Source organism: Cydia amplana, chromosome Z (genome assembly GCF_948474715.1).
Source record: "Cydia amplana chromosome Z, ilCydAmpl1.1, whole genome shotgun sequence".
NCBI lineage: Eukaryota > Metazoa > Arthropoda > Insecta > Lepidoptera > Tortricidae > Cydia > Cydia amplana.
The window spans coordinates 38,724,864-38,734,830 of record NC_086096.1 but is presented as its reverse complement, the minus strand read 5'-3'; the positions used below and the strand labels follow the sequence as shown (position 1 = coordinate 38,734,830).

At 39.8% G+C, this 9,967-nt stretch overlaps 3 protein-coding genes across 3 annotated transcripts; 2 read left to right on the top strand and 1 right to left on the bottom strand.

The window, feature by feature from the left end:
* The first annotated feature begins 272 nt into the window (after positions 1-272).
* On the top strand, positions 273-3,157 carry LOC134661935 (box C/D snoRNA protein 1). Its single transcript, XM_063518187.1, has 5 exons — positions 273-343; positions 418-694; positions 1,156-1,474; positions 2,129-2,281; positions 2,919-3,157. The coding sequence occupies exons 1-5, from the start codon at positions 294-296 to the stop codon at positions 3,155-3,157; spliced, it is 1,038 nt and encodes a 345-aa protein (XP_063374257.1). The 5' UTR covers positions 273-293.
* Positions 3,158-3,430: 273 nt separating this feature from the next.
* Positions 3,431-5,719, bottom strand: LOC134661829 (nudC domain-containing protein 1). Its single transcript, XM_063518025.1, has 3 exons — positions 4,600-5,719; positions 4,108-4,284; positions 3,431-3,921 (listed from the first exon to the last, which is right to left on the bottom strand). The coding sequence occupies exons 1-3, from the start codon at positions 5,666-5,668 to the stop codon at positions 3,446-3,448; spliced, it is 1,722 nt and encodes a 573-aa protein (XP_063374095.1). The 5' UTR covers positions 5,669-5,719; the 3' UTR covers positions 3,431-3,445.
* A 734-nt stretch (positions 5,720-6,453) lies between these two features.
* On the top strand, positions 6,454-9,967 carry LOC134661603 (uncharacterized). The gene is made up of 5 exons (XM_063517743.1): positions 6,454-6,538; positions 6,810-6,938; positions 7,097-7,243; positions 8,801-8,893; positions 9,891-9,967. The coding sequence occupies exons 1-5, from the start codon at positions 6,479-6,481 to the stop codon at positions 9,897-9,899; spliced, it is 438 nt and encodes a 145-aa protein (XP_063373813.1). The 5' UTR covers positions 6,454-6,478; the 3' UTR covers positions 9,900-9,967.

Genomic DNA, 9,967 nt, shown 5'->3' with positions numbered 1-9,967 from the left:
AGCTATATTTTAAAGTGGTTTTACGGTTATACGCATCCGGATATGATTAACGCTACACGAATGACTTGTAAAATTGGCTTAAAAGACTCGCATCCAGGTCATAACGGTATTGTTAAAAAAAAAATACTTGTAAAAAAAAAAAAACAACGTCAAAATGACGCCCGCTTGTTTTGTTTCCATGTTTCGAACCACGTGTGTTTATCACACGTTTATCACATTCATTTTCCTTGCGTACATGCTACATTAAAGCTTTTATATAATATAGGATAGGATTACTATATTTGAAGTATACTATGTCGTCGTCATCAGATAGCGAGCCGGAGACGAGGGGACCCGCGCCAAGGTAAAAAACACCCCCGGAATACTTGGATAGTTTATAAATTATAATACAAAATCTCATTTATATCTTTCTTGCAGACTCGGCCCTTGCGAAGTGTGTGCCTCAAAGGAAGCACAATACACGTGCCCTAAATGTGAAGTGAAGACGTGTTGTTTAAACTGCGTTAGGATACACAAAACGGAGCTAAACTGTGACGGTATAAGGGACAGGACGAAATTTGTTCGCATGAAAGATTTCACCGATAGAGACTTGTTGAGCGACTACAGGCTGTTGGAGGAGTGCGCCAGGTTCGTGCATGGAGTGAAACGTGACGAAAAGAAGAGGTTCACTAGGATAGACAAGGATTTGCCAGTAGTAAGTGCAAGTAACCATTATAGCTCGTGATGATCCCTATGCAAGTTCGAGTGTCTTCTGGCTGGGATTAATTTTAAAAATAATCAAGAAGTATGGTTTTTTCATATTATAAAACAAGTGCAGTGATATACACGCATCAGCTTTCAGCTGCTAGTGTATTAAACAATATAATGTAATATAATAATATATATAAATAGTACTTTCACCGTTTAGACTTGAATGAATTTGTCTTGAATGACAGCAGTGCACCGCTGTTCCGCCCTAGTTGCCACAGCGCCAGTGGCGTGCGTCCAGTCCGCGGTCTTCGGTAAACTTTCAAATAAGCACTGAAATAATACAAATGCTGTCTATGGGACCTAGGCTACAGTAGCATAATGTTAAAATTAATGAAACAATGAATGAATATGAATTACCTATATTCATATTTGTTGCATCACTACACAATATGCTCACTTTTACAGCATCTCTTTAAACTGAAGATAGCGGCCAGAGACCGTGGCATAGCCCTCCAGTTCCTCGCTCAAAACTTCTCAAGGCACTCTGTAAACACCACTCGCTACAATTACAAAACAAACCTAATTAGTTGGCGGGTGGAGTGGATCTTCCCCAACGCTGAACCGGACATGGTGAAATTTGTAGACGAGAAATGCTTGGAGACTAGAAGGCTTTCTGACCTGTTGGATAAGTACCTGGATGTCAACGCAGAGCCATTTGAAGGGTCGAAGGCTCTGACTTATTATAAGTCTGTTGGGTTTAACGGAGTCAAAGTGCTGTTGAGAGGTACGTTAGGATTTGTTTGTTTCAACTTTGGACTGTGTCACCGTGGCATTAGGATGTGTTTACAAAGAAAACGAGGTCATCACACACTAGGTGCAATTTTACTTGTGAAATGCTATTTTACCATAAAAGCCCCTAAAGCATAATTTTTGTAAATATTTTTAAATTACACGATGGACTTTTACTGGTCAGATGGACTTTTACTGGTCCGTATTTTGGGTGCAACTGAAATGAGTGGTCGCGCTCGCATACCAAATTAGTACTAAATTAGCGCTTGTGTGTGGTGACTGTCTTATGTGCTTCGTCTTTTCTAGTAGTTGATATGGTCTGTGGACCAAGGCTTTAATAGCTTTAATGGTAGATATAGCTGAGAGATGGGACTGTCCGTTTTATAGTCACTGGGCGTCTGCTCATCGTCCTGTGTACCAAGACCCCAAATGATGATCTTTTGAAAATGTGAGACCTAGGTTAAGATCTACTAACACTAGTAATGTAAGTCTGTAAATATGTAACTAAAATCTATGGGCAAACTGGCCTGAAATAAAGAATTTAATGAACCAGCATCCTCTGCATCTTAAATAGCTATCTCAATAACACAAATTTAAATTATTTTCATAAGAAAAATATTAAGTTTGATTCTCATTAACACTGTTTCAGCCGAGAAAGTAAGGGGGTGCGCCCGCAAGTTCTTCGAGTTGGACCCGAGCGAGACTTTAGCAGAAAACCTCTCGGGAAAGTGCATAGTTGAGTTCCCGCTTGTTTTCGTCGTGCTCAAGGACCACGCCTACAATTTCGACATCATCACACCTGGTAATTATGAATTCATTTGAAATTTGTTAGTCGTCTCGGAAACGGTGTTTTTCCAGTATTCTCCTAAGGCCCAGCCATACAAACGAAACTCCAAAATTTGCCACTGAAATTTGAACCTAAATTGTAGGAAATAAGAGTTGATTTTGCCTTGTTTGAAAATTGAACGAAACAAAGCAAAAGCGACTCTGTTCCAATTGAACATGGTTTAAATTACATCAAACTGAATAGGTACTATAGGTAGGACCTTGAGCCTTAGGAGGGTATTACAGTGTGCTCGGTACTACAGTAGCGCTATTTACGAGCAAGTGTGATGAAATAGTACATTATAATTGAAGCAGCTAGAAAGTAACCAATAGATAAGTCTTAGTTTACTCGATGGTGCACTTTTGGCCAAGTCAATACAAAACAATTGCTGTTTTTACCCTCAAAATTCACGATAACCAACCTTTTTGACCAGAGGCTTCAATTTTTAAAACAATTATTCATTTATACAACTAATCTCATAATTTTAACAACTCGACAAATTACTTAATGAAATTTGTCACAGCATAGAATAAGAAATTAAAATCTTTATTTCCATCCTCATACTTTATCTTTTTTAGTGTTTAAAAAGCAAGAAATGTTTTTATATTTGCAGAGGACGAGTTTGACGAAGAACCTATAGCTAAAGAAACTCCGTCACAAAGAGCCCCAGCCAACGAGGCCCAGAAGAGGAAGAGGCCCCTTCTCACGGAGAAAGTGGCGCTGGAGAAACAGAAGGAGATACAGCAGGAGATCAAAGAAGATAAAAAGAAAAAGCCTAAGAATCTTCTTTTCACGACGGGATACTCCTCCGAGGAGAGTTTAGACTTAAGTGATGATGAAAGTAAAAAATGAAAAAAAAAACTAAATTAATGAATGAAATTATCTAAGGTTAAGGATGCCCGCCTGTTCCTATCTCATTCGCACTCGCATAATTATATTGTTCTCCTGTTTGCACAGAATCATTAATGTAAAATTGTAAATCGTTAAAACATTACAGCAATAAGTATAGGTTGGAAATAAAAGTTGTTGTTGATAAAATTATTTTATTTTATATCATTCATCACTGTAGCTTACTTAATAATCCCATATTAATGATTAAATTAACATGTTCATGGATCACGAAAATCCGGTATTTACGCCCTACTGAATACCGATAGCCACCAAAGAACTCTCAGTCAAAACAAACAGATAATCATTCGTCGCCTCTATCCCCACCACCTCGCCGAACCTCTCCACATTGAACACGTTCTGCTGCCCCACTTTCACCAACCTATTCACCCCCCCACTCCTGTTCCTCAGCTGCCCACCATTCCTATGTTGATACACGAAAATATGTCTCGAACTCTCGCATACTACCCCATAAGATAAATTAGGAGGGCAAGTGATGAATTTCCTATTAGTTTTAGAAGACTGTATGTATCCGAAGGCCATTAGGGTTCCCTCGTGGATCAGGAAGGGTCGGTTGTCGGCAGGGTAAGGTTGCCAGATGCAAGCGTCGACGTCGTGGCGTAGGACGATGGCGGGCGACTGTTGGGGGTCGATGGTGAGGCTAAAGAGGTAGCGGTTGACGCTCAGCGGCACGCGGTGGGTCGTCTCGTGGTTGATGTCTAGGCGAACTGGAAATAAAAAGTTACTTTCTAATATACCTTTGAGCACAAAACGGACGCATTATGAAGCACGAGGCGGCACAACAAGTGCCAATACGCCCGGAATAGCACTACTGAGTTACATGTTCATTTCTGAACCTAGATTTTTGTAGAGATTTAACATACATGAGTTCAGGTGGTAAACTTGTATCTCACCTAGCACAGTGTCCTCCTCGGATGCTGCATCACACTCCTCCAACTCTTGAGTGGAGAGCCCTGGAGCGGACTGTTCAACGGATGTCACCTCCGTCTCGGAGCACAGATGTGACAGTCTGCAATGTGCCTCCTCGATCAGACTCTCGTCCATAATCTGTTCACCCTTATTATCTCCACCTGTGGATGTTTTTAAAGAACAATATTAAGTACAGTATGCAATACAATTAGGTAAGTATGTGTTGTATAATATGTACATACAAATTTATTACTGTATACATTTAATTTCCTGGGCATTAAGTCAAAATATAATAACAACTAAGTATTGGTACGACTTGACTTCTGACCCACTGCAATTTTTCATATTTACTACATCATTGGCATAACATTGATTCTAAAAGTAAAAATATTATTAAACTTACTGTGAAAACACTATGGTGGGTAACAAAACAGTTTGATTACAATGTTAAAAAGCTAACAGTTTAGCATACTAACCCTCAATGAGGTTGTCCCACAGCATACTGTCCGACTTTGTCAACAATACATTAACTTGACCATTATCTTGTACATTCCAGGTAGTCAACTCGCTGTCCACTCTGTTCCGTAGCCGGCCACTCACAAACTCTTTACCCCCGTAGCTTATTTTAACTTCCAACGGACCAACATCCACTCGGAAAAGCTTCTGGTCAAAGTTATCTTCCAATTTCAAAGTAATAGTTATATCTTCTGATGTTTGCAGCCAAGTGTACAATATTGTTTTGATCTCTTCCTTTTTTTCTACAATTTCCTTTTCCGAGTCTTTTGTAAATTTGAATGGATGATCTGAAGCTACGTAGATGGCCGAACACAAACTCTCCAACGCGGCATAATGTACAATGCCTTTGCCTTGCACTTGTCTAAAGCTCATTTGACACCAGGTTGAGTTAACTTCATCAAACTTAAAAGTGACCCATGTCAAAACAGAGTCAAACTGAGCCTCATTCTGCTCTACAGACTGTAAGAGACAGTGTAAGATTTCTATATTGTTTTTCTCTACAATTCTAGAGTCTACAATTATGAAATATTTATCTTCGCCCAAGATGAGACTGGACTGCTGCGTTTGCCATTGCGCATTGCGTTCGGCCGGTCTGCTGCGAGCGCGCGTGTCAACTATATGCAAGTACCCTGTCCCGTCACTCACCAAAGCCAAAGTACTCGAGGGGAACGACAGGCACAGGTTAAAATGACCAGATTTCCGCTCCACATGAGCCGGGACATCGTAAACAACGGTGTTTTGAAACGTTAGATTAGCGTTATCGAAACTGATATGCCTAACTTGCTGTTTCTTATCTATGTAGTAGAAGCTGTGCGTGTAATCCCACTTATCCGCTACCAGGTGGTTATGAAGTGCGAAGAGCTTCGCGTGAATGAAAGAGTACTGGACGTCGTCGGGGAATACACGGTCTACGCGCGACGTTAGCTCATGGCTGTAGTGAGGCAACGCCTGCAGGTTAAGCTTGTAACCTTCGAACTCGTGGTCCAACAGACGACGGTCCGGCCGCAGGTCTACTAAACTCGAAGGCATTGCGATAGTTTTCTTGATAAAATAAATGTAGCGAAAATGCAGATTGCTTGCATATCTCAATGTCAGGAATGTCTGTCACTGACGTCACTGACTTTTTTTTATTTGCCCATCGGGACAGGCTAAAGCTCTAAGCTATACTGCCTTATCTGATAAGGACCACGCGTGTACGCGTCATTATAGTTTGTCAAAGGACTGTCTCATTTCAAACAGAGAGAATCATACTATCTTTGTCTTACACTAGTACTAGTACCCAAAAGAAAAGGATAAGTATAGTTTTTTGTGTTCTTATTTACTGACAAATTTGGTTTGACCAACTATAAAGTCCCCTCCACACTCCTGCGCGAATCGTGGCGCGAAACCGCGATCGCGAGTGCGGAGGGGGCTTAATACATAATACAATATAGTTGGTCAAACCAAATGGTCAGTTAATAAAAACATAAATAAACTATAGCTGGTCAACCAAATCTTGTCAGTAAAAAAAGGCGCGAAATTCAAATCTTCTATGGGACGATATCCCTTCGCGCCTACATTTTTCAAATTTGCCGCCTTTTTCTACTGTTAAGATCTGGTTGACCAAGTATATAATATAGACAGTCCTTTGACACACTAATTCTTTGTATAAAACCTATAAAACGCAAAACAGAACTCGTATCCATGCCATATTTGTAAAAAAATACATTGTTTATCGTTTGACATCAAAACATAACCTCGAAATTAATAAAAAATGGCGCGAATTGTCATTGAGCATGAGCGATTTATACTTTACTCTTTGATGAGCGTGAGCGCATTCCCCGTCTCAAAAATATCGCTATGCCGTTCGTAAAGGACTCATCGTATCGCGAATTGCCGAGTTCTTCTGAAATAGCCAACGTAAGTGCCCTGAATGACGCTAAATAAAGCGGTTACACTTGTATTGATTAAAAACGTTGTTTTGTTGCAATGTTTTCATCAGTGTTTGTACCATAAACAAGGTCAAGCGTGGGCCGTGCGTAACACCTGCGCGGCACGGGCCGGCTAAATTAACATTTATCACTTAATTAGTCTAAAACCCTTCATAAAGAGCGCGCGTTAAAACTTTTCACTTGAAAAGTAAGTGCTGGATTTTATTTGCGAGATTGTGTCGATGATCCATTATCTACAGGAGGATTACCACGAGTTTTTGTCACTGAAGAAGCTGATAGTGAAGATTACCAAGCACGGGCACTCCGTCTTCCGGTGCAGGTCGATTGGGATCCTCTCCAGCCAGGGCCGGGGCTACACTTTGCGTGATGTAAGTTTCTCTGATTTTTCTCAATTCAAAATCAATCAAACCTTTAAAATCTCACTGACCCAATATCATGGGTTTATTCCCTTTTGCCCCCCACTGAGCGCTGATGGGAATAGGTGTTTTCATGTAAGTCATTCCCATTTTTTTTGTATTTTTTTTAGATCGACGACAGCTGCATAGAGATCAGTGTGTCCCTGCGCTACATGAAAGCGAGTGTCCCATACGCGGGGAGACCTTTCACTGCGCATATACTTGGCTTTGTCCATTGGGCTTTTGGGAGGCCTGTTTTATACGCCATCTTTGTGAAGGTAAGCAATTATTGTGTCAACTATGCCTTTGTTGTTGTTTGCATAAATGCAAAAAAACAGTATTGCCCTGTATAGGCTTCTAGTTGTTTTGAAATGAAATGAAATCTTTTATTTCAGGCAACTAGTGGCCCATACATTATATTATATTATATATATTATATTATAGCCTTTTCTTCCATACTCCTTCTTTTAGTTTATCTATGTTTATCTTAGTTGTTTTGTTTGTTTGTATGGATCCCTCTCTGGGTGAAGGCCTCCTCCAGTTTCTTCCAACTTTCTCTATCTTCTCCTGTCTCCATCCAATGTTTTCCGGCTATTTGGGTAATGTCTTCAAACCAGCGTTTCTTCGGCTTGCCGCGGGGGCGTTTTCCGTGTGGTCCCTTCCATTTTGTAGTTTGTATGGTCCATCTTTTATCTGTCATGCGGGCTATATGGCCAGCCCAGTTCCACTTAAGCTTGAGAGAATGGGTAAGAGCGTCGGTTACCTTGGTTTTTTCTCTTATTCTTGTGTGTCTTATTTTGTATATTTTCCGCAGCCCCATCATACTTCTCTCCATAGCTCTCTGCGTAGTTCTTATTTTCTCCTTCACTTTGTTGGTGTATACCCATGTTTGTGAGCCATAGACTAGGCATGGTAGGAGACAGGTGTCACTCACCACTTTTTTTAATGTCATGCTGTAGTCTCCCTTCAGAACTTCTTTCAGAGACCAGTACTTCTTCCAGGTTATAGTTGATCTTCTATTGACCTCTTCTTCGTTGCTGGTTTTGGAGAATGAAACCTGTTTACCTAAATATATATAGTTATTTACATACTTTATTGTCTCGTTACCAATGATTATAGGCTTTTCATAACTGTTGGTCATCACTTTTGTTTTATTAGTGTTCATTTCAAGTCCTACTTTGCTGCTTTGTTCAGTTAGTGTTCTCATCATGGTTTCGAGGCTTGTGGCAGTTTCTGAAAATAGCACTATGTCGTCAGCGAATCTTAGATGACTTAGATATTGATCATTTATCCTTATTCCATTATTTTCCCAGCCGAGCTTCCGGAAGATTCCTTCTAGCACTGCTATGAAGAGTTTAGGTGAGAGTGGGTCACCTTGCCGCACACCCCGTTCTATTTTTATTGCTTGCCCTCTTCTGTCTAACTTTACTCTGCTGGTGTTGTTTTTATATATGTTCTTAAGAATGTTGATATATTTTGTGTTAACCTGAGCTAGTTCTAGAGCCCATACATAAATACCTTAAAACTAGCATACATAATTATATTATTATAAAAAAATAAAATAAAAACTAAACACTAAAAATCACATGATTGCGATGCATTACGCAACCCCGCAGTGTCAGTGAGCCGGCCGCGGAACCGCTGAAACTCTATATACTTTGTTTTATATAGACTGGTATTCATGTAATCGAGACAAGATACGTTCTAATACACTAGCCAAAAAATTGGTAAAAACTGTAAAAAACTATTTGAAAATTTCTAAGCACATTTGGAACTTACTACTAATTTTGGTTTCATAGTTTGGTAACTATTCCCAATGCTGTTTTTTTTTTCAGGATATCTTTCCGCCTTTAGCTAATAAACTATTTAGCACTATGGAATGGATAGTCAACAACCATAAAATGCTGAACCCGGAAAGAAGGAGAAAGGTAAATTTAATTTCTCATCATACATGTTGCTATCTGCTTCATTCTTGCTCCGAAAAAACGAGTAGAGTACTGCTATACGTCAAGTATATAGCTTATAGGGATATGTATGTATGCATTGGTCCTGGTCCTGCCAAGTTTGTGCAGGGTTAGCGTGGCCAGAGTCAATGAAAGAGAACTTTTACGACGAAAGTCGTCACTGGGCCTGACGGGCAGTGTGATATATTTTTTTAACTCTTGTTTTACTCCTTGTACTATAGGAAAGAGTTCTAAAGAGTATGGGGAAAAATTAGAATATGGAGTAAAATTAAAATATGCCTCCATTGAAGTGTAAAGTGGATTAAAAAAATAAATGTTGGTGCAATTTTGTTTATCCCTTTGACCGGCAAAGGCTTCAACCATGCTTCAACTGACGCGCGCTACTACAGCCCAATATCAACCTTCATGCTTTCTGACCTGGCGGCCTAGCCAAGGTGACCATCGCTTGCGCTTCGCTATCAAATCGCTTTGTGTCTCTATCACTCTTTCATATTAGTGCGACAGTGACAGTTGCGTTTCGATCGCTACGGAGCGTTAGCGATTGGCACGTTTACTAAGCGGCAATGTTCACGATTAATGTTACCCGATAAACGTGCCGCGTGAAAACTTATCGTTGTGTTGTGTTGTTATGGCTTAGTTTTATAGTGTCTATCGATGTGTTTTTTAATTGTTTGCTCTATTTGGTTGCGAACCAGGTTACCTCATTGTATATATAATTTAATTTACTTGTAATCGATGTGCTGCGATGATTCGGAATATGCATATGTTATTTTTTTTATGTGTCGTTATTCGTTATCTACGCCCCAGTATTTGTATTACAAAAATTGCTCGTTTAAAAGGTATAAGATTACCGTGAAAATTCTTCATTCTCAAATATTTACTAGAATAAACTGCTATCCGTGGAAAAAACCTCTTGAATCCCATTAAGGTCGCCGCAATAATAATATTTGTACTTTTTCAGGAGGAATAACAAATTCAGCAGGACGAGTATTGTCATACTCGTCAGCAAGCAGAGTCCCACACAGGCCTCCTGTCACC

Coding starts and splice junctions, on each gene's coding strand:
- LOC134661935 (XM_063518187.1), top strand. CDS start 294: ATGTCGTCGTCATCAGATAGCGAGCCGGAGACGAGGGGACCCGCGCCA. Junction 344..417: donor ACGAGGGGACCCGCGCCAAG/GTAAAAAACACC, acceptor TCTTTCTTGCAG/ACTCGGCCCTTGCGAAGTGT. Junction 1,475..2,128: donor AGTCAAAGTGCTGTTGAGAG/GTACGTTAGGAT, acceptor ACACTGTTTCAG/CCGAGAAAGTAAGGGGGTGC.
- LOC134661829 (XM_063518025.1), bottom strand. CDS start 5,668: ATGCCTTCGAGTTTAGTAGACCTGCGGCCGGACCGTCGTCTGTTGGAC. Junction 4,285..4,599: donor GTGGGACAACCTCATTGAGG/GTTAGTATGCTA, acceptor AAACATCCACAG/GTGGAGATAATAAGGGTGAA. Junction 3,922..4,107: donor CGAGGAGGACACTGTGCTAG/GTGAGATACAAG, acceptor TTTTATTTCCAG/TTCGCCTAGACATCAACCAC.
- LOC134661603 (XM_063517743.1), top strand. CDS start 6,479: ATGCCGTTCGTAAAGGACTCATCGTATCGCGAATTGCCGAGTTCTTCT. Junction 6,939..7,096: donor GGGGCTACACTTTGCGTGAT/GTAAGTTTCTCT, acceptor TATTTTTTTTAG/ATCGACGACAGCTGCATAGA. Junction 7,244..8,800: donor TATACGCCATCTTTGTGAAG/GTAAGCAATTAT, acceptor TTTTTTTTTCAG/GATATCTTTCCGCCTTTAGC.